This window comes from Dioscorea cayenensis, chromosome 10 (genome assembly GCF_009730915.1).
Source record: "Dioscorea cayenensis subsp. rotundata cultivar TDr96_F1 chromosome 10, TDr96_F1_v2_PseudoChromosome.rev07_lg8_w22 25.fasta, whole genome shotgun sequence".
Classification (NCBI taxonomy): Eukaryota; Viridiplantae; Streptophyta; class Magnoliopsida; order Dioscoreales; family Dioscoreaceae; genus Dioscorea; species Dioscorea cayenensis.
This window is the reverse complement of record NC_052480.1, coordinates 4,157,036-4,180,523: the sequence shown is the minus strand read 5'-3', so window position 1 is coordinate 4,180,523 and position 23,488 is coordinate 4,157,036. Positions and strand designations below refer to the sequence as shown.

Sequence of the window (23,488 nt, the reverse complement as noted above, 5' to 3'; positions counted from 1 at the left end):
CCCAAATTCCGAGAATTTCCTCTCCACTATTCTCCGCCCTCTCGGGCTCCCTTTCTCCATCGATAGCTTTGCAAACCCTAGGCTCCATATCTTCCCCCAATTCATGGCCCAGGAGCTCGCCGATCAAGCCCTGGAGTTCTCCTCCGACCCCTCTGCATCAGAGCATGCTGCTGCTGTGGAGCCTGCGCTCCTGCGGACGACGTCCTCAAGCCGCCTTAACGCTCGGGCACCGGAGTTTGTTCCTCGTGCTGCGGCACCGATGGTGAAAATCCCGCATCAGCCGGCGATGATCCATGTGTTCCATGGGCATCCGTCGAGTCCCGGGTTTGTTGGACCTGTGGTGAATCACGGGGGTTTTGAGTATTTTGGGGGAGGGTTTGGTGGGGAGCAGGAGGCTGTGCAGTCAGCGGCAGTGCCTGATCCGGATCACACTCTGGCTGGGCCTCCGCCACCTCCGCCTGTGAGGGATGGGCTTTCGGATGAAGTTGTTCAGAAGATCACTAAGCAGGTTGGTTTGATTATTTAAGTGTTTACTAATTTTGTACCTTTCTATTGTAAATTGATTGTTTTGAGAGAATGTTTTTAGGTTTGGAATTTGCATTTTTATGATTTTTAGACCTAAACTGATGATTGATGGTGTTCTTAGTGTATCTATAATTTAGTTTGATTAATTAACTTTAATACTGTAAGTTTTCAAATTTCTGATTATTGTAAGAGAAATCTCGTGGCACTTTGATGCAAATAAGGGTATTGAAGATATAGTACCAGTTCGGCTAGAAATCTCCTGATCCTGATTAAGTTTGTTAGACAACCTGCTAACGATGATTATTACCATTGATTTTCCATATCTTAAGTGGAATGGATTTCAATAGTATTGCCAGTTAACTCCTTTGCTTGACCAAGATGTTTTTTTTTGCAATTAACATCTATGTTGTTGATTGTGGAAAGGCAACGAAAAGGTGCCAAGACTTATAGATGGTGGTTATTGAAAAAAATTCAATTATGGCAATTTATGATAAACTCATTATAATTTATAGGCACATGGTCCCACAAAATTCTAACTTTAATTACTAACCTTAGTATTGCTTTAGTATTCTGCTGGTAGGAGCTCCGAGGGCTGTGTGTTAAACCTCTTGGCTTGAATGACAGTTTTATATGATTTGGTCTTGAAGTCATGATAAATATTTTTATAATTGAAATGTACGACATCAGGTAGAACCAGTAGGTTAAGGAAAATGATAATGATAATGGGTAAAAAGTCACTGTCATTTTGATGTAATTGTAAGCAAGCTTGGTGTGTTATCTCTCTGCCTTCTCCTTTTAGTATGCATTGCTTTTTATGTCTTTTGCTTACTATTTTTTAATTTAGCAGATGACTTCAGTTTTCTTTGATTATTTAGACCTCAAAGGATATTGATGCAACTTTTATGCGTTTTAAGAACTTGTATTATTATCTTGTAATATTACTTTTCTAAGAAAAATGATCCATTTGATAATGACAGGTGGAATATTATTTCAGTGACATAAATTTGGCAACCACGGAGCATTTGATGAGATTCATCAGTAAAGATCCTGAGGGTTATGGTAATATATTGTGTTGCTGCTAGTTTAAGTTTTCTTCTCCTTTAGACTTTCTCTTTATCTGTCGGAATCTATGACGTACTGGTTGAGATTCTGCGTTGTCTTGGATTCTTTTAAAATTATTTTGTAAGCTCTAATGTAAGTCTTATTCTGACAAAAGTTCCTAAAATATTTATCTGCTTTTCATATTTATTTGTCTCATGAGAAAATTTAGTGTAGGTAGATGATAAAGATAAAGTTTTTGCAAATAACATAACAGTCTTTTTAATTTCGAGATGTTTTATTTAGTGGAATAAATGTCTTAGAAAAATTTCAGGCCTTCCTCTTGCTTAATTGCTAATCTTTGTGATGAGCATATCTTATGTTTAGTGGTTGGTTTCCAATGAAAGTTACCAATGCTGACCTTTAGATGATGGTTCACTTTTTTTTTTTAAAAAAAATAATAAAATAAGCTTGAGAGCATATACTCCTGTGACATGGTCCACTTGAGTATGCATTTATGTGAAATATGGATGGTTTATAATTATTTTTTATTTATTTTTATTTTTTTATTTTTGGTGCAGAGCAACACTTGATGTTGTGGCTTTAAGTTTTATGATTTTCATGGGTTTAGAGGCTGGAATATTGAAAACATAGTCAAATAGAATTTATGATCATGACCATGTGGTGTGTTGTGTAAGCTATTAGTGGGCTGTTCATTCATTTGTAAGTCCATCATGACTGTGTCCAACATACGGGGTTTACAAAATGGATCAACATAAATAATATTGGCCAAATTATCAGAGGACAACTGTTCTTCAAAAGCATAAAGAGATATTTGTGATGTTATTCTCTGACTTGATCTCATGAGAGTTCTGCATTCTGTTTGTTTGTTTTTTCTTTCCCATGCAGTTCCAATGTCTGTAATTGGATCTTTTAAGAAGATAAAAGCATTGGTTCACAATAATGCCCTGCTTGCTTCTGCCCTCCGCTCATCATCAAAACTTGTGAGTTCCTTTGTACCAGTCTGTTTTGTTGTAACCTTATGTCACTTCACTCTTAAGATGCTTTTTATTTGTTAGATGTGTTCAAGTTGTTCTTCAGTTGGCATAAAATTTAAATTTTTACCATTAGCAATTGTACCTTTGAATGGTTATATCTACACCAAATGACCACCTGTATCATTTCATGGACCACATAGGACAATATGGTGTTTGCGGCAGTTCCCTTATTCTTTAGTCTCTTTTAAATCTTGTTTTGTTATTGTGTTTCTGTTTCAGGTTGTCAGTGATGATGGAAAGAAAGTTAGGCGGCAACAACCATTCACTGAGAAAGATGTGGAAGAATTGCAGGTTATTATTGGAAAAAGATAGTTTATCATTCCTTTGTTTCATGCCCTCTGACTCATTCTTCTTTCTATAGGCACGCATTGTTGTTGCTGAAAATCTCCCCGAGGATCACTGTTACCAGAGCCTTATGAAGATTTTCTCTTCTGTGGGAAGGCATAAATTATTCACTGAGACACAATGAATATAATTTCTTTTTTATTTTTAAGTTGCAAAAGTGTGAGATATATTATTTTGTTGCAGCGTGAGGACAATTCGAACATGTTACCCGCAGACCCCAAACGGCACAATTGTTCCAAATAATCGATCAGCAAAAGTGGAAATGCTTTTTGGTAATAAGGTATGCTTTGACCTTGACATAGTTTATTTTCCTCATAGTTAATCATCTAAAGCTAAGCTCAAAAAGAAAGAAGGATCCTTTGACCTTGACATTATCATTTGTTCCACCAGAAGATAACTTCTGTTGGTCTCTGCAAGATTATTTTAGATTTAATTTAGAATGCGGTGTAAAAAATGAGTTCTTTGAACTGTTTTACAAACACTCCAAAATCTTAATCAAGTCACAGTTTTCGCCTTCATCAAGCCAATCTCCTCACTCCTTTCTCCTACTTACTGAAGTTAGATATCTCTTCCTGGTCAAGATTGTTCAAATTTCCTACTTTTTTGGCCCGAATTTCTCATGTTTAGGACATTCTACTGTTTCTGATTTAGAAATGGCAGGCATGGGCATTATCACTTTTAATACTTTCTCAAAATTGCTTGGTCCCTAGAATTATTTTAGAATTGGAAGAGTAATATACTAAAATGTGCTCCTTATCTACCCTCTGGTATTTATCAAGTCAACCCTGGGAGAATATCTAAATGTAGCTATAACAATTTTCTACAGATAATGCTATTATAGTTTTATACGCTCACCCAAATTTACCTTTTTTCCTATGTATGGCATGAGTGCAGTTATTTTGGTATGTGAAGTTTCTATTGAATGCTTTGAAAAGCATGACTTTTTTTTCCTCTCTTGTTTTATATGTAGCTGCATGCCTTTGTGGAGTATGAATCCATTGATGATGCAGAGAAAGCAGTAAGTTTTGAACATTCAAATTTTAACCAATGAATTCATTTTTTAATTTTACACTGGTAGCATTTTGATGTTAATTATCTAGGTGGCTTACAGGTTGCTGAACTCAATGATGGGAGGAACTGGAGAAGTGGGCTCAGAGTTCGTTTATTGCATAGATGCATGGTATGCAATATATTTTTCACTGCTCCCTTACAAGACTATAGTTAATGCACTTCCTGCAACTCATCTACTTTCCGTTTTGCAAGCATGCTTTATCCTCATGTGTCCCATCCTCTTATTTGCTGGACAAGTATCGCATTGTTTTTTATTTCACTATTATTTGCTTGGTTCTGAAACATTTGGAGGCTAGAAATTTCAAGCACTAGATTACATGCTACTTAGTTCACTTGCTATTTCTGTGAAGATATTTGAGAGGAAACTTATTTCCTGTATTTCTTTCAGTTCCCCATTCAAGCCATTGGCTTTATTTTTTTCTATTCTTTTTTTATTTAAGAATTATGCCTCTGGTTCTAAAAAAGCTTGTCTTCCTTCTGGCTTTAGAATAAGCTAGGGCTGGGTCGAGGAAGAAAGGGAATGCATGAGGGTGATTTGGATGGAGAGGAGGATGTTTCCACATCTAACCAACCACATGAAAGAATGAGTGATGATATCTCTCATCCTTCAGAGGTGTCACATGAGCATCTGGTAAATTATCTAGTCCTCTTGTCCTCAGTTACTTTAGAGTAAAATTAATTTAATTTATTTTGCTTATAAATCAATTATCCAGCTTCTTTATTCTAATTTTTGGTTAAAATGGAAATTGTGAGAAAATGTGGGAACTGGAAAAATCTCAGATATTGCTGGTCAGCCTTTAGATTTAGGTTTTTATACCTTTCTGAAATTGGACTTATGCCAGAGTGAGGAAACCAATGACAAGGAAGGGGTGAATAGACGAGGGAAGGGCCGTGGTTGGGGAGGAAGGGGGCGGGGACGAGGGCAGCATCACAACAATCACAAGACTGGAGGCCACGCAGTTGGCACTCCTCCTAACCATTTAATTCATTCTGAGCAGCCAGCTTCCGCCAAGCAACCTCCAGGGCCACGCATGCCTGATGGCACACGGGGATTCACTATGGGCCGAGGGAAGCCCCTTTCCACTCCTATCAGTGGTTGACAGCCATTCAGACTATAAATTGGTATGTTACTATGTGACTGTAAACTGTTAAAGTTCTTTGTGTGTTTGAAAACTTTAGAGTTTTGGTGTGCTATTACTAAGACAGACACTGCTTTTTGGTTAATTGTCTTGTCTTAAAACTTAGCCATCAAAGTAGATTTCATTTGTGGGTGTTCCCTTTGGAAACAATATATTTTCCTCAGAAGGGATTCTTGTTATCCTTGTGCTCTGCCGGTTCTCTTTTCTTTTTTTCAATGCTCTAATAGTTCTGCTGTAAAGGACAAATGGTTAACTAGTGGAGGAGGATGCCTAGACTTCGGGCTCTGCTGCCTGAAAGATGGTAATCGAACTACTTATGTCTGATGCTCCCACAACTTTTTCAAGGATATAAAATATAATGCCATTTTGGTGTGTAGTAGTGAATGCATCAATCCATCCCCTGATTATTTTCTCTTTTTTGTAAGCATTTGTTCAAGTTTAATAGGATTTAATAGCTGATATAGGAATATTATCAATTGACTTGTTTAAAGATATTATGTACTGAGTAAATCATTTGTGCAGTGATCTTCTACTGCAAGGGATTGACAGGATTCAGTAACATGACTTTTGGTGTTTGTTTGCCCTTCGAGCCACCATCTACATGAGAAAGCCAATTTGTGGTAGTCCAAGACTATGCTTAATGCCATTTCAATTATGATCATTTTCTTATGCAAAATATGCAACTACTAGCAAATAGTTTATTAAGTCCAAGCAGCAACTCTATTGAAGTGAACTTTAGCGTAATTGATATGTGTTGCCATGCCATTTTAAAACATAAGTATTGCATTTGATTCAGTACCACTATATTTAAAAGAAATTCCAGGCATCACTAGTTGCGTATAATCCATTACCACCATGTTTGAAACAAATTCCAGGTGCCACTTTGATCATGTCATATTTACTTCACTCTTGTTAGTAAGAAAACAAGCTGCACTCGGTGATGTTCATCACCGTGAGTGAGAACAAATGGCCCTTGTTGATCTTTTCATTGACATGGATATATCCAAGTAATATCAGTAAGCATGGGTGATGACTCTTATCTCCATGAAAGACATTTTCCCCTTTTTGTGGGCATCATCCTTTATTAAAAGCATGACACTCAAATATAGCTAGTTGTTAAGGCTTTGCTGAACTGTGAAAATTGACTTCTCATTTGAGAATGTTTACTTCTATCGGTTAGTGCTTAAAATTACATTATCATCACAATGTACCTGATGTTCTTGTTTTACCTCACATGATTCAGTCATCTTCATTTAACTGTTTTAGTATACCTTACGTATTTACTCATTTCATGCCATCTAAATTTTACTGACCAACAATAGGAACAGTGCCATATATGTTTGACTGAGAAACAATTGTTGGCTGGTAAGATGTCTATTTTCTTTATCCTTTAGAGCTAAAAAATAAATGCTATGACGCCAGTAGGCTGTGATGGAAGAAATTGTTGAATCGGTTCATTTTTCTTTGTATTCCTATTTCTTGAGATGCTCTTTGAACTACTGTTTGGTGGTGTTTTACTTGGTCAATGTTCTCAAATAAATGGTTGTGCCATTTTTAGAGAAATCACAATTATGCTTGTGCTTTTAAAATACTTCATAATCAGGTGCAACAAGTGCAGGCTTCACTGTCTATTTCTGAATCTGAATTTTGTTTTTGTTTATTGTTTATAGAATTGATTGACAGCTTCTTGATAACTTCCATTAGGTGTTTCTATATTGTGGTCTAAATTTGATATCTTTGCATACTTGTTTTGATATTATCTTGTACATTTGTGTGTTTTGTTGGTTTGCTTTTATCCTTTCATTTTCTCTAACCTAACTGAGAAATATTACTAGTGTTTTTTTTAGTATTAATAATGGAATATTAAATGTGGAGGGTTGGTAACTTGCTTTTTATTTATTTATTTATTTTTTATTTTTTTAAAAGTGGATAAACCAGAAATACATTAAAGAGAATAGGAGGAAATACAAGCAGATTAGAATGATAAATATAGAAGAAGAAGAAGCAACAACAATCGCAGGAAGTGGCGTAAGAAACACAGGAAGAGGATCAACAATGTTAAATGCAAACAAGTATGGTTAATAGTATATGACCTGGATTTTTATATTTAAATCTATTATATTCACACGTTACACTGGTACTCTTTGCATCCCAAACAATTAAGAGTTAATAAACTAAATTTTATTGGAATTTGATTGAGTTTGGTAATTTGAATTTTATTAAGAACCATTTTTAAAGTAAAGTTGTTTGGGCTTTAATCTAATTAATTGTTATTGAAAATAAAAATTTTAAAGTACATATTATTTAATCCAAGTAATCTTTGAAATCAAGATTAGTGCTACCATATATATATATTATTATTTTTATAATAAAAGTCATATTAATACACATACTAAATCATCAATTATATTTAGTTGAATTCTTAATATTTTTTTGTATAAGAGCCATTCATACACACCGACACACACTAACTCGTCAATTATATTTTAAAAAAAAATTAAAACTAATTTTTTATGAGAATTAATAGCACTTTATGACCAAAAGTGATTGTTTTTGCAATTTGGCTGGTGCTGGGGCATAAACATTATGTTAAAATTATTATAATATATTATTATCTCTCGTCTTTAATAACACAAATATGGTCAAAAGTAGAAACACGTGTTCATGTGTTCCATGCCTTAATAGCCGCCTGGAAGACCACCTCCCAGCTTCCCAAATTCACAAATTTACCCTTCTTGGTTGCCTCATTGTCTTTTCTTAAATATTAATCTACTGTGTTAACCAAATTTTATGTATCAAAAAATTTATTTATTTAACAAAATTTTATAAAAAATTAATTTTTTTAAAAATTATTCCTAATTTATATATTCATATTTTTTTAATATTTAATATTAAAAAAATTAAATAGAATGTTATGGATAATTTTTTTAAAAAAATAATAAATATTTATTGATGTTAAAAATAACTGATAAAAACGAAAACATCGATTTGTAATTTGTGAGAGATAAAAAAAACAAAAAAAGTAATGACTCTTTTGTTAAAATTTAAAATGTAAGGAATGCACATAAATGGCTGACTTAAATATTCTTTTAACTCACTCAATTTCAATAAAAGTAAATGTAAATGAGCAATGCCATTTGTTAAACAATTGAATGGTTTGATATTAATTGAAAAGTTTATATGGGTAATTTTTTTATTAGTAAAAAAGCATTTGTTTTTGGTTTTTAAAATGTTTTGGTGTGAATTCTAATTATAATTTCAATGGACATCGAAGTCTTAATCAATACCATTAACATTAGCACTAATGGTTTTTTATTTTATTATTATTATTAATCCCAATATGCCTTAATATATTCCTTAAATAAAGGATCTCTCACATGCCTACCTTTTTATCAGCAAAACCCCTAAAAAACCCCAAAAACACAAACACCTCAAATTTCATTGTCCATCTTCAGAGAAAGCAAAGTTTAGGGATGAATTTGTGAATATATATATATATATCTCTTTAAGAACTTCACAAACATTAAACAATTAACTTGGACCCATAAGAAAAACTTCACCGCCAACTCCCAAATTCCCTTCATTAACTCCAAACTCAAAAAAGTCAAGTCTTGACGTGCATAATATGAAATCTCTATCAATCCAGCTGCACCTTCTAATTCTAAAAACAATTCAAACTAATTCTTTTAAATGCAAGCATCAATCACCACGCAAACAAATAATAATAATAATAATAATAAATAATATATATATAACTATATATTTTTAAAAAAAGGAAAAAAGAAAAGTATAGCCAACCTCTCTTTCCATATTGTCACCAAGTCAACCATTGAAGGATGTGAATTAGCAAAGATAGAGACAAGCAAGCAACCAATGAAACAATGTATGTTCATATGAAATGCACACATATATACATACACACACATTGTCTCATTGCATGCAAAAACAAACAAATTCCACAGTGAATGATCATCTCTCATTGTTCTTGAAATTCCTAGATTACTACCCTTTCTTCTGAATAATGTACTCAACTAATCACTGGGGAGGATCATTTGAGATTCAACCTGATTCGGCAACTGAAGATGAGCAAAGTCGAAACATGGACGTCGACCGGGCGGCGCTGTCGAGGCATCATCACCTCGACGAGACTCAGCAAAGCTGGCTCCTCGGTCCACCTGATCAAAACCAAAAGAAGGACAAGTATATTGATCTTGGTTGCGTCGTAGTTAAACGCAAGCTGATCAAATGGGCTTTGTGGTCTACTTTGATCGCATTTTTAGTCATCGGTGTTCCGGTGATCATCGTCAAGTCCTTGCCTAAACATAAGGATCCCCCGCCGCCTCCGGATGAATATTCTAAGGCTCTTCACAAGGCATTGCTTTTCTTCAATGCTCAAAAATGTAAGCGAAAGTCCGATATTTTACTCTGATACTATGTTAGATGCAAACTAAACTAAATAATCAATTGATTTGATAGTTAAAGATTGTGATTTTTTTCCTTTGAATTTTAATAATTAGCGGGTCGATTGCCAAAGAATAATGGTATATCATGGCGAGGGAATTCTGGCTTGCAAGATGGATCAGATTTATCAGATGTAAAAGGCGGTCTCGTCGGAGGATATTATGATGCAGGGGATAATATCAAGTTCCATTTTCCAATGGCTTTCTCAATGTCACTCTTAAGTTGGTCAGTGATTGAATATAGTCACAAATACAAGGCCCTTGGGGAGTATGATCACATTAGAGATATCATCAAATGGGGAACTGATTACTTGCTTTTGACCTTTCAATTCTTCGGCAACCTCCATTACCAAAATCTACACTCAGGTATCAATTGCATCCTAAATTTTATCATCATCAGAAATGTTCAAGTAATTAATTAAATTATGCTGTGCTAGTTCAGTAAAAGTTGGAAAAGATTAATCATTTGTTCTTCTGATCTATATGTAAGTATTAATGGTACATTGTATTGAGTGCTTGATAAATGTCTGCCAATTAATTGAACTCTGTTGTATTTCTGCAGTAAAAGTTGGAATCCATTCATCAACTGTCTGTTCTGATTATAAAATTTCACAAACAATAAGAATTCATGTTTTTCCTGTGTAAATCAATCTGGTTTTTTATGTCAGTGTTTTTTTTTTTTTAAATTTCTGAACAGGTGGGAGGAGCGGAAGTAAACTCGACAACTCCAGATGATCACTACTGCTGGGAGAGGCCAGAGGACATGGACTACCCAAGAAAGGTGCAACAAACATCATCGGCCCCAGATCTCGGTGCCGAAGTAGCAGCAGCTCTAGCCTCAGCCTCAATAGTCTTTCGTGACGATGCAACATACTCGAAAAAGCTCCTCAAAGGTGCATCAGCAATCTACAATTTTGCCAGGGACATGGGAAAAAGAAACATGTACTCCCTCGGCAATCCAGCCATTGCCCCATTCTACAATTCCACAGGTTACTGGGATGAGTACATGTGGGCAGCTGCCTGGATGTTTTACGCCTCCGGTAACCGAAGTTATGTGACGTTCGCCACCGATCCAAAACTCTCAAAGAATGCAAAGGTATCATTGAGAATTCCGGACCTCAGTGTGCTTAGTTGGGATAACAAACTCCCTGCAGCTGAGTTACTGCTAACAAGGTTCAGGATTTTCTTGAATCCTGGTTATCCTTATGAGGATTCACTCTCTGCTTTTCAAACTGCAATTGGATTGAACTTTTGTTCTGATCTTCAAAGGTTCAATGTGTTCAATTTCACTCCAGGTAATCAGAAAACAAAATAATGAATACTTAATTCAATGTTTGTTTTTTTATCTTTATTTGGTGTTTTAAAGTATCACCAGGTTGTTTATTGATACTTTAACTTTGGTATGTGAAAAACAAAAGGCGGAATGATACAATTGAATCATGGAGGGCCACAACCATTACAGTATGTAGTGAATGCTGCTTTCTTGGCTTCTCTTTATGCTGATTATTTGGATGCAAGCAATATACCTGGGTGGTCTTGTGGGACCTATTACTTCACTGTGGATGATCTTCGTAGCTTCGCCGCTTCTCAGGTAAACAAACATCAATCAATATATGTAATATATACATATATATGTATTGTAGATTGAGCCTATCTAAAATTGTGATGGTATAGGTACAATACATCCTAGGAAACAACCCGAAGAAAATGAGCTACATTGTAGGATATGGTAAGAACTATCCAAAACATGTACACCACCGCGGTGCCTCGATACCACACGACGGTGTGAAATATTCATGCACAGGAGGATGGAAATGGCGAGACAGCCGGTCACCAAACCCAAACACGATCATCGGAGCTATGGTCGGAGGTCCTGATCGACACGATGGCTTCTCTGATGTGAGAAGCAAATTTGGTTATACAGAGCCGACAATGGTGGGGAATGCTGGACTTGTGGCAGCATTGATATCAATGACAAACGCTGATGGTGGTGGCATTGATAAGAATACCATTTTCTCCGCCGTGCCTCCCCTTTATCCGGCGAACCCACCACCACCGCCACCGTGGATGCCGTGAGGAAAGCTTGATCTCAGTGTGTTAATTTTTTGGTTTTAATTTTTTGAATGTAATGTAATGCCATACCGGATGAAAGACTGTTGTTCCTTTTGGACATCTGCAACTCATGCATGCTTCCTAATCAGTCTTGATATATGTATGATACAGCTAAAGTCATCTATTTCAACAGAGTTCATTTATTTTTATTTTTGTGGTTTACCATGTTTTTGCTCTTTAGAAGAAAAGTGAGCATGAATGAAATAACTAAACAAGCATGAAACAAGAAATTCGGATCAGCGCAATTACATACAGAAACATGACAAAAACGACTAGTTTGCTACTCTTTTTTTTTCCCAGTTTTCTGACTGAGTAATATCAATCTATTGAAAATTAACATCTAAAGTTAAAATATATATATATATGTGTGTGTGTGTGTGTGTGTGTGTGTGTGGCGCGCGCACCCAAATAAACAGGAAGAGCTTTGCAGAATGAACAGAAACAAAGGAGCATCTGGATGGAAACATAAAATGATTGATGTCTAATGAGTAAAAAAAACCAGTCCTCATAACATGTTAAGATAGCAGCAAATCCTGTTTTCAGCCATGCCTAGGCATTAGTCATTTTTCCAAGTTCTTACAAGTAATCCTCAGATGCACTGGGTTTCCAAATTGCTATCTTGCAAACTTTCAAGCATCACCCGGAAAAGCAGAGTAGGACTACCACGATCCGACAGCACCCTTGGTTGGATTCTGGAAGGCTGAGAACCCCCAGAAAGTCTTCAAAGAATATCGCGGATAAATAGTTGTCCCTTCTTCAGTGATCTTAGCAAGCTGTTGGATTCAAACAGTAAGAAGACATGAGTAACACAGTATAAAAACCTTGCCGGAATCTATTGTACTATGCCATACACTTACAGCTTACAATATGTAAAAGCTATATATAATTATGCTTGCTTGATATTCTCATGCTAAATATAAAGTTCTAGTTTAAGGAAAGCTCTTCACTTGGTTGCGTTTGTTACTTTAATTGGTTTTCTTTTTAATATTTGAAATCTAGAAAATTCAAGAGCAGACAGCGAAGTGACCAGATATCAGGAAGTCTATGCCATTGAACCATTCTAGTGTTCAATTAACTGAGCAACTAACAACATAAATTATGACAGCCGGAGAAATACACAAAATTAACAAGCATACCTGAAATTTGTTGATTGCAGATCTATCACGGTATAAAAGCACAAGCAAACATTTCTCTACAAGCTTCACAGCTTCCTCAAAGCTCAAGTCTGCATGCCACTCAGCACGAAGAATAGGTCTTGCAAGATGATTTCCAAAACCAGTGGCAACATGATCATCCTCGAAATGTGTACCAATCATGTTGACCTGAACAGTATGAACCAACATTTTATTTAGAAAATTAGTGAACTATCAAGTCCAAAATATCTTTGTGCAGCTCAATTTGAGAACAAGATTTAAGAAAATAATAGGATGTTAATTGACTGAGTGCTGGAAATACCACGCCAAGATACTTCTGCCCATTTTTCACTCCACCGAGAACAAGGGAATTCCACAGGGGATCAAATTTGTTGCGCCGGTTATACATCACCCGGTTCAGATAGTTGTGGACCTCTTTTGGTCCTAGTGAATTTCCATCATCCCACATATTATCGTATATACTGCACAACAAGAATTGTAACCAGAAGTATAATTCATGGAAGAACCACGGGTTGCAAAAGGAAAACAGAATTAACATGGTTCAAGCTATCCAAACACTTATAGTTCTTACATTAGCTCATCAAGGTATTTCAGGATTTCCTGGAAATCACTGATTTCTCCACTTGCACCAAGAAGGGAATGCTTGCCAATGGGTTTAATGCGCTCCACACTTTTGTACCTTAAAGTAGACCCATATGAGCCTAAAGTCCAGAACATGGAAGGTCAACAAAGAAGAGCAAATGTCACTTCAGTATGGAGAAGATCAAGTTCAAACTATATAAGCTGAAAAGAATATGAAGTCTGATGAGAGCAGGGAGAAGATCAGAGAAAGGGCAAAAGACCCAACCTATTTATATCAATGTTACATTGGGTCCTTGAATTTTATAAAGAGAATTGAGTAAGAATACAATGCCTCCCAATACCAGAATATAATTTTTTTTTAAAAAAAAAAGGCTAGTAGCATTCAACAGGCCCAACTTTATTAGTGAATCACACATGCCAATTTAAAGGTATGGAGCATGTGTAAATGAACACACTCTTCCTCTCATTCTTTATCTCATTTTCATCCAAGCAAGTCAGAGCTATCTGATTCTATGATGTAATGCTCTCTAGTTTTAATTGTTGATTTCAGATTTCTCATTGTTGCATGTATGTGCATGTGAATGAATAACACCACAAGCTAATACCGGTTTATCACTTTGATGCTATGCATTTTACATGCATCTTTTTTTAGCAAGGTTTTAATATATGATTCCAGGATGCAGGTTTCTATTGTCACATTGAATTAAGAAAATAGTAAGATTTCAGGAGAAAAATAAAAGAAGAGAGATAGTTTACGAGACATAATTTGTTGCAAACTAAATGTAATAGTGGTCTCCTAAACTACCAAATAAATCTGCGCATTCATATAAATTTTCATATTTACTGATTTAAGACCCCCCGAAACTTGACATTTAACTTTCAACTCCAATTTTTTTTTTATTCTGACATATATCATTATCAACTTATTTTAAAATTTTGACAAGAATGTTACAAGTTACAATAACAACCTGGTGTATGAAATGTCAATGCCTCTCCGCCAAATTTGAAGGCGATAGGGTTAAGTCTAAAGAACTAGAAGAAGGGATCATGCCAATTTGCATTATAGAATTTCTTTATCAACTTTTCTTGATGGGCCATCTTTTTTTAGCATTTTTATTTGTGAGGAATTTCTTTATGTGTTGATGTAACAATGAAAATAGTTGCACCTAAAATGAAGTGAATTGGCATCAAGTAATTAATACCAGATAATTGCCTACGCCCATGCAAATAATTGAATCACCCTTAGTTTGGAAATGAGCCACATTAGCTTGAAAAAAACAAACTACGAAAGAGACACAACTTGACATTTATCTGGTCTGAGCAAAGCAAGACCCTCAAATCTGGTTCACATAAAGATGATACTGAATATTTGCGTTCAGAAGCTTTCAATTCTATAACATCAGGCTCCTCTAGGGCCACTGACATAACTCCCTAAGTGAGCTAGGCATACAAAAGGAGCTCAACCAATCTTAGGTAGAGGCCAGAAGGCAAAAAATACAATGTTGAACTCCATTTACACCAAGAATTTTGAGGTTAGAATCAAGCTTAAGAGACCAGACATTAACTGAGTTTGTTCTTTTCCAGGGAACAACATAATAAAAAATAGAGAATAGTGATAAAAAAGATTAAAACTGGAAACTATGTTCAACTACATAAGAACATGTCTGTGTCCACATAACGTTTATATATATATATATATATATATAATTGAAACTTATTGAAAAAATTAACAACAACTTCCTTGCAAATGCAGCCTGACCCTTATTTCACAAGTTCAAAGAAAGGATACCTGATATCTGGAAACATTTTTATAAAGTCCAACCATTAAATTGGAAAAAAATTTTGCAAATGTAATCACACAAGCAAGGGCATGAAAATTTTGAGAAAAAGTCACTGTACAAAGTACATAACAAAATAAAGCTAGGAACAAACCTCCTGTATCAGCAGCCAAGATAATTCCATCCTTATATTTCAACCCTATCACTGAGGTCCCAGTCACATATGGGTTCCTGCAGAAGGGTTTCCGATAATCAGCCAAGAATTTAAAAGTCACATATTCCAACGCAGTGAAATTCTACAATTACAGAAAGTACAATAAACATTCTCAATTAGAGCATAAGACCACATTGCCTAACTGGATTTCTACCACAATCTATCTTGAAAATAAAATACGGTATAAATCTACTCCACACAATCTACAGTTATGCCACAGTATTTAGTGATCAATGTGAAATTACTTTCATAATAAAAATCATCAAATTTTTATGAACAAAAACGGCATGCTAAACATAAATGAGGAATATAATTATTAGAATTCACCCATAAACAAAACCCTAATCATAAATTATCATAGCAACATCAACTGTTCAGAAATCAAAACGAAATCGCTAAAAAGTCTCCCAAAATACATTCTACATCCAAAGAAACATAAATTAAAGAAGAAAAAAAAGATGCTTGCATAACTTCATGCCAGGGTTAGATCAAACAAAGTCATATCATAAACACAAAAACAAATCAAAATGCCACAAATCACGCTCGAAAAGAAACAGAAGTGGAATCAAGAATTACAAAGTCCTCTCCAAGTCATGCTCTTCGACCGAATGTCCATTGGGAACCTCAAACTGATCACCAACAAAAAAATTAATAAAAACAAAGCATAATCAGATCCAATCGAAGAAGATGAAGAACAGATCAAAGAGAAAGACAAGCAAAAGTAGAAGGATTCATACACTTTGTGCCATGATCGGAGCTCGATCGTCTTCCCAGATGCAGCAGCAGCAGCAGCAGCAGCAGCAGCAGCAGCTCGAAAGGCCTTCTTATCGCTCTCTAGCGTCGTCGGCGCCCTTGCTTTCTCTCCAAGCAGGAGACCCCTTTTTTAATGGAGCTCCGAAACCCGTTAAGGTGGATCCGTTGGATTAGCGGATCCGGTTTCGGATCCGACAAGTTCAACCAATCATAGCTTTCATAATTTAAATGGCTTTTAAATTTATAAGAAATCTTTTTTTTTCATCATTTTAAAATTAGTGATGAATATTTTAACCTATTATTAAGATTTTTTTGGAGCTGACGTTGAGGATTTATGAGAATTAAGGTTGATATTTTTTTTTTATTTTCTTATTTTATTGATAAAAAAAATTATACTGAAAGAAGAAGTATTTTGACCTTTGGGCAGGAAAATACAAACTCTTTTTTAGTTTCTGTACTTATTTTATCAGCACAAGATGTAGTTCAACGATTCAGCTTTGCAATTAGAGAAGTCTCGAGTTCAAGTCCCCAACTCACTAATGCACAATGGCTTCCCCTACGAGAGGGATAGTTATTTTCACATTTTCAAAAGTTGCATGACAATTATTTATCTTTCAAGGGGCTGTAACTAATGTGTGCTTGTATTTACTAAGCATTTATTATTTTTGTTAAAAAGAATATATGTATTATATTATAATTTATTTATTTAAAAAATGTTGACCTCTGCGAAGAGAAATTTTAGATAGAGTAATGTCTATATAGAGCGAACCGCTCACACGAACCAACCACATGATTGATGTGGCTGGTGACGTGGCGGCAATTCTCTCTCCTCTTTTACTTTTTTTTTTTAATTTTAAAAATTAAAAAAATTTAGTGAAAATGATAATGCTTTTTTTCTCTCTCTCTCTCGTGTCTGTGGCTTAGCTTCTCTTCCAAGCCAAAGAGGTTGGCCGCCGCTCCCCCATCATCTCTCATGCGATAGCTCCTGCTTCCTCTCTCTCGTGTTAGCGGTTCTCTAAAATTCTTGGGACAAAAGCCCAGTAGCCGCTCCCCTCTCCTCTCTCGTGCGGTAAATCCCGATCCTTCTCTCACTCGTGCCCTAGGTTCTCTGAAATTCTGGGATGAAAGCTTGGCCACCGCTTCCCTCTTCTTTCTCATGCGGTAGCTTCTACAAAAGCAATGATGATGCCCTAAAAAATTCTCTCGTGCCCTCGTCTTTCTACAACAACAACCTAGTAGCTTGGATGGCCTAGTAGGCAACCGCTACTCATATTGTTGTAGAGGGAGGAGGAAGGATGGGAGAAAATTTTCACTGTTGAATCTGAGCCTCTTTTTTCATTTTGTTGATTGATATTTTATATATATTTAGCATGAATCATTTTGTTGCATCACATATTTCTTTCTATCGACGTGGCTGGTTTGTGTATTTGATTCGCTCTATACAACATTACTCTTTTAGATGTTCTTGTGGCCATGATGATTTGCCCTATAAAAGAGTATGAAGATTGGGTGGCATGGCAACTTTAGTTGCAGCCCTTAATTCAGGTTTATCCACGCGAAAGAATAGAGGGGCAAATATGAGCCTTTTGATGAAACATGAATTCATTCTCTGAATTTTTTTTTGAAATATCAATTGTACATATGGTCCTATTTAGTTGTAGCCCTTAATTCGGGTTTGTACATTGGTTTGTGGTTATGTGATTGTATATGTTATCATGCATGCAACTGAGGTATGAATTTTTTTTTCAATTTTTTTCTAATAAATATATATAAATTGACATTTTTTTCTGGTGGATTTGCATACATAGAGTTCTTTATGCCTCATATGTAAGTCTATTGAAGAAATACCAACTTTATACATTAAATTTATGGTTTAATCAACAACTAAGATCTTTCTTCTATGTTTTAGAAATGTTAATGACTATATGTTTGATTAAAAATAACCTCAAGCATTTATGGAGCTAGTTAGGAGAATTGCTTACCGCATCAGATGTCGTGGCTGCTTTGGATGCCCTCAAAACTGTAAGTGTTTCTTTAGCATCACTGACAATATTATTGATTTTCCTTTTATATGTAACTTTAAACTAAATTAAGGTGGAAAAATTTTTACAAGGTGAACAAATCTCGAGATGTCTATTTTAACATATGCATGGCAAAGAAGCAAAATTATGAAATATTTAATGAGATGGGTTGTGAACACAATTACTGCACAAACTGCATGGAGTTATGCCTCTAACATATACAGGAGCCCAACGATCACGAATTTTGAATAGAGAAATTCAACCATTCATTTTTCTCAATGTTATAGTCCGCCATCATCTTTAAGTATGTGTCTTCGAACTCTTGAATATCCAATGCTTCATACATGATGCATTTCAAAATCTTCTTGATTGCTTTGTATTTATTTAAACTTCCAAGCTTCTCGGGATCCTTCTTCATGAAATGCCAAAGGCAAAGGCGGTGATGGGAATTTGGAAAAACCAATCTAACTGGACTCTGAATAGCAATACACTGGTCTGTAATAATTGCTTTTAGGAGCCTTGCCTGACATACACTCCAACCAAGTTTTAAAGAACCAAACATATATTTCTGTATCTTCCTTCGACAATAAGCTACACCCAAACAATACCGTCAGTCCATGATGATTTACACCAACAAATGGAGCAAATGACATGTCATACTTATTCGTCAAGTATGTTGTATCAAAAGAAATTACATCACCAAAAACTTCATAAGCCGCTATAGACCTCACATCCACCCAAAAGACATTTCCCAAACAACCTTTCTCATCCATGTCAATCAAATGGAAAAAGTTTGTGTTTCTTTGTTGCATGGGAGAGAAATATTTTCCGAGTGTCACGGCATCTCCAACGCCAAGCCTAAATTACCTTGCTTTCGCAATATAATTTATACAATCTTTCTCAATGTATGTTAAATTTTCATAACCCTCCCACTTTCAACCGCTAAGGAATGAAAAATTTTTTTGCTTAGGCTTATCCTTGTTTGATCGTTTAATTCAAGCCTTCTTTTCACATATGCATCAATTTTTTTATTGCACTTTTGGAAATGAGTTTTTTTGGGCTAAGTGCATGATTATGCTTTAAATTAACACTAGAAATGGTAAATCGTCCATCATTGCCAACAATGACATTAATCTTTGCCGGACAATTTACTTTGGTGGATAACCTTGGGTTGAAGGAGTTTTTGAAGTAAATATTTCGTTTGCCACCTCTTGCACATGTTAGCGTGTAATATTTCAATTATCCATCATCACCTAATCTCGTGCTTTTTTTGGTGATGCCAAACCCTTCACGCCACACATACTGGACATACAATTTATAAACTTCTTCTTCAGAATCAAGCATCATACCAGCCTTTGGCACAATATTTTTAATTAAATCGAAATCTACCGATTTTTCTTTACCATGTATTACATAACTTGAACATTCAACTTCTACATTATCTTTTCCTTGCTCAGAACACCAAGTACGACTTCTTCTATGTTCTTGCTTTAGGTATATGTCTAAACACAAATTAGACAAACAATAAATTCATAAATAATTTGCATTATTTACTGATTTCAAAATTTACTTTAAAATAAATTTCACGATCCGATTACCAGCCAATAGAAATCATATTTTAAAAAAAAAATGCACACTCATGCTTTGGTGGAAAGAGGTTGTGAAAGATAAAATAAATATACCAAATGAGTGACGGCCCGGAGTTGGGGCACAGGAGAGAAGAGAGAGGCGGCCTGGAGCTAGAGCACAAGAGAACAATGATCGGCGGTCGACAGCATAGGTACATGACAGAGGGGAGCGGCTGCCGGGATCGGGGGCACAACAGAAAGGGGAGCGACTGCCGGGCACTCATGCCACAAGAGAGAGGGAAGCGGTGGGCGGGATCGGTGGTGCAAGTGAGAGGGGAGCTGTGGACGAGAGCTGGGAACCGAAAGAGGGAGACACATACAGGAGAGAGAATGTGTGATAGAGAGAGATAAAAAGCATTCTCATTTTACTAATTTTTTTAAAATTAAAAAAGGAGAGAGAACCACTGCCACGTCACCAGCCACATCAGTCGTGTGGCTGGTTCGTGTGAGGGTTCGAGGTGGGCACGGGCCGTCCGGCAACCCGAACCGGCCCGTGCCCCACTGACCCGGCGGGCCGGTTCTTTGACCCGTAACCGGCCCATACTCTAGACGGGCCAGTTACAGTTGGGCTTCTCCCAACCCGTGTAAGAAACGAGTTGTAAGCACTGTGCAACATGGCTTATTGTTATTATTTTTTAGTAAATGCATGTTGGCCATGGGATTTGAACCCAGACCTTAAACTTGGTCAACAAAAGCAAACCACTTGAGCTACACTTTATTTTTGACATTTATTAGAAAATTATATATAGATAGATGTAGGATATGGATCAAAATATTTTACATATATATTTAATTTATAAAAAATTAAGAGACCATATAATAAATTAAAAAACTATATAAATCAATCTGTAAAATATCAAAGTATCAAACAATAAATTTTCATAAATATTTTTCTTTAAAAATAATTATTTTGTCAATCGTCTTTTGGCTCATAAGCACTAAGTCCCTACACATGCATTCTTATTTGTCACATATATATTAGATTATTTTGTTTCAATTTATAAAATAAAAAATAAAATCACAAAAAATTATTTTTAAATTATGTATATTAATTTATAAAAAATATATTAGTAAAAAAGGAATATCTTTGAATAATGGTTAACACCATATTATTTTGATTAGTAACTTTTTTCAATGACAACATGATGAGCACAATAATAATCCTATAGTTAAAGACCAAATTGAAATCTAGAGGCAACCTAAACTATAATAAATAAATAAATAAGTTGATGATAACTTTAATTTAAAATAAGAATACTACTTGATATGTAATTTTTGTTGAACTTAAAAAGGTGTGCTAATAATTTAATTTGATAGATAAACAAATGAAAATGTAACTTATTTTATCCTTTTTGAAATTATTTTGATATTTCTTAAAATTTTTTAAGTTATTATAAATTATTTTAAATTTTTTGTTGTTTGGAATTAAATTTTTTAAAAAAAATTTGCAGCTTCTTTATATTTATTTATGGTTTATATTTAAACGAAAAAGATATGTAGATTAATTGGTTAATGTGATAATCCCCATAGTGGTGGCCCTTGGTTCGAATCTCATCTGTGGCATCAATTTTTGAAAGACTTTATTATTTAGGTGTAATTCCCAAAATGGTCCCTGTACTTATGCAAGTGTGCCTTTTTGGTCCCTCTACTTCAATTTATATCTTTCATGTCCCTCTACTATTTTAATTGGACGATCTTGGTCCAAATATGAGCAGACGTTTTCTCCAAAAGTGCAGTAATGGGCTACGATGGATTAATTCTGACTTACGTGGATTAATTTATGATGATGTGGATTGTTTATGTTTTTAAAATATATTAAAAAATCATTTTTTTAATAAAAAAATATTAAAAATAATAATAACGGTTCGGATCTTTTTGTTTTGGATCCAAACCCCGTTCACCCAACTCTCATCCTCGTCATCCCCGTTGAAGAACTCAAAACCTAGTTTACTCTCCCAATTCACCGCCGATCGCCGTCACCTTCGTCCCCGTTGGAAGCCTTTAAAACCTGACATTTATCCTTGCTCATCATCTTCCTCATCCATGGTGAAACCCTCACAGATATCAATCCTTGCTCATCATCGCCGTCACCTTCGTCCCCGTTGTGAGAACAAATCTGCTGATTTCCTGGAGAATCGTTTAATGATTCCACCATATTGGAGGCAAGATTTGAACAAGGGGATGGTTAAAACAGAAAACAGAAAACGACAGGTGGGCGCAGCCAGAGAGGCGCAAGATTGAGGAGCATCCTCCTGACACACACCATCATCTCACAAAACTTGGTTTCAATTTGGATAAATAGCTTCATGTTTGTATTTTGATAACATTTGCATGCTTTGGAGCTTGAGTCTTGGTTTGATTTCTTTCATGCATTTTTAGAAAGAAAGATAATGGCATTTGCATGTGAGCCATGTTGCATAATAAAGAAGAACATCTTTGTGGCGTATTATAAATTTAACATGCAGTTAAATATGTTTGCCATTTTATTATATCAGGATATCTGTGAGAGTTTCACCATGGATGAGGAAGATGATGAGCAAGGATAAATGTCAGATTTTAAAGGCTTCCAACGGGGACGAAGGTGACGGCGATCGGCGGTGAATTGGGAGAGTAAACTAGGTTTTGAGTTCTTCAACGGGGATGACGAGGATGAGAGTTGGGTGAACGGGGTTTGGATCCAAACAAAAAGATCCGAACTGTTATTATTACTTTAATATATTTTTTATTAAAAATGATTTTTTTAATATATTTTAAAACATAAACAAATCCACATCATCATAAATTAATCCACGTAAGTGTAAATTAATCCACGTCAGCCATTACAGACGGGAGAAGAAACGTCCGTCTATATTTGGACTAAGATTGCCCAATTAAAATAGTAGAGGGACATGAAAGCTATAAATTGAAGTAGAGGGACCAAAAAGGCACACTTGCATAAGTACAGGGGCCATTTTGGGAATTACACCTATTATTTAATATAATAAAAATGATAAAAACCTGCCGGGTCAAACGGGCCGGGTTCGGTTCATTCTTTGAGTGAACCGGACCCGGTGGTTTTGCCAGGTCAATCCGGCCCGGCGGATCTTTACTGTAGCACGGGCCAGTTCCGGGTCCAGTTTTCGTTGAACCGGTCCCGGCGGACCCGGTTAACCGGCCAGTGCCCACCTCTATATGTAGCATTACTCTTTTAGATATCACATTAAGGCAAAAATAAATGTGCATGAATAAAAAATATTAATACAACTCATATTTTTCGAGGTTATTAAACTCTTTGTAAATATAATATTAAATATAAATTATAAAAAATAACATCAAAGAAAAGTACAAATAATTTTGAATGTTAAATTTTTTTTTATGAGGGTAATTTCTGATTTTACCCTTTAAAAAATAAATTCCAACAAGATAAATTATTTTTTAAATAAATAAATAAATCACATGCATAAATAAAAGCAACAAACTACAACAACACCGAGGAGTCCATCAAAAATGGAGATGGATTAATTTAAATAAAATAAATTATATCATAATTCTGTTATTATTTTTCGGCAAAATGAGTTTTTATTAAAAAAAAAAGCTATTTTTTTCCTCTTAACTCTTTCTGAATCCAGTT

General features: G+C 35.2%; 3 protein-coding genes across 3 annotated transcripts; 2 read left to right on the top strand and 1 right to left on the bottom strand.

Annotated features, from left to right (window-relative positions):
• Positions 1–15: 15 nt before the first annotated feature.
• On the top strand, positions 16–5,552 carry LOC120270647 (la-related protein 6B-like). The gene is made up of 10 exons (XM_039277705.1): positions 16–508; positions 1,503–1,584; positions 2,473–2,567; positions 2,841–2,912; positions 2,983–3,062; positions 3,150–3,246; positions 3,937–3,984; positions 4,078–4,146; positions 4,525–4,668; positions 4,880–5,552. The coding sequence occupies exons 1-10, from the start codon at positions 104–106 to the stop codon at positions 5,135–5,137; spliced, it is 1,350 nt and encodes a 449-aa protein (XP_039133639.1). The 5' UTR covers positions 16–103; the 3' UTR covers positions 5,138–5,552.
• Positions 5,553–9,111: 3,559 nt separating this feature from the next.
• Positions 9,112–11,897, top strand: LOC120270171 (endoglucanase 12-like). Its single transcript, XM_039277198.1, is given in 6 exon segments — positions 9,112–9,576; positions 9,694–9,959; positions 9,961–10,002; positions 10,334–10,931; positions 11,055–11,227; positions 11,311–11,897. Coding segments are annotated over 6 exon segments (1,860 nt in total). The 5' UTR covers positions 9,112–9,197; the 3' UTR covers positions 11,713–11,897.
• Positions 11,898–12,202: 305 nt separating this feature from the next.
• On the bottom strand, positions 12,203–16,355 carry LOC120270878 (proteasome subunit beta type-4). Its single transcript, XM_039277953.1, has 7 exons — positions 16,214–16,355; positions 16,053–16,105; positions 15,417–15,493; positions 13,474–13,603; positions 13,204–13,363; positions 12,885–13,070; positions 12,203–12,521 (listed from the first exon to the last, which is right to left on the bottom strand). Exons 1-7 carry the CDS (start codon positions 16,223–16,225, stop codon positions 12,408–12,410), a joined length of 732 nt encoding a protein of 243 aa, XP_039133887.1. The 5' UTR covers positions 16,226–16,355; the 3' UTR covers positions 12,203–12,407.
• Positions 16,356–23,488: the final 7,133 nt, after the last annotated feature.

Bases quoted from the DNA above. Each gene is read 5' to 3' on its own strand.
- LOC120270647 (XM_039277705.1), top strand. From the start codon at position 104: ATGGCCCAGGAGCTCGCCGATCAAGCCCTGGAGTTCTCCTCCGACCCC. The intron at 1,585-2,472 runs GTAATATATTGT...TTTCCCATGCAG, and splicing joins TAAAGATCCTGAGGGTTATG to TTCCAATGTCTGTAATTGGA. The intron at 3,985-4,077 runs GTAAGTTTTGAA...GGTGGCTTACAG, and splicing joins TTGATGATGCAGAGAAAGCA to GTTGCTGAACTCAATGATGG.
- LOC120270878 (XM_039277953.1), bottom strand. The intron at 15,494-16,052 runs GTAATTCTTGAT...ACCCTTCTGCAG, and splicing joins CATGACTTGGAGAGGACTTT to GAACCCATATGTGACTGGGA. The intron at 13,071-13,203 runs GTATTTCCAGCA...CATACTGTTCAG, and splicing joins GGCAGAAGTATCTTGGCGTG to GTCAACATGATTGGTACACA.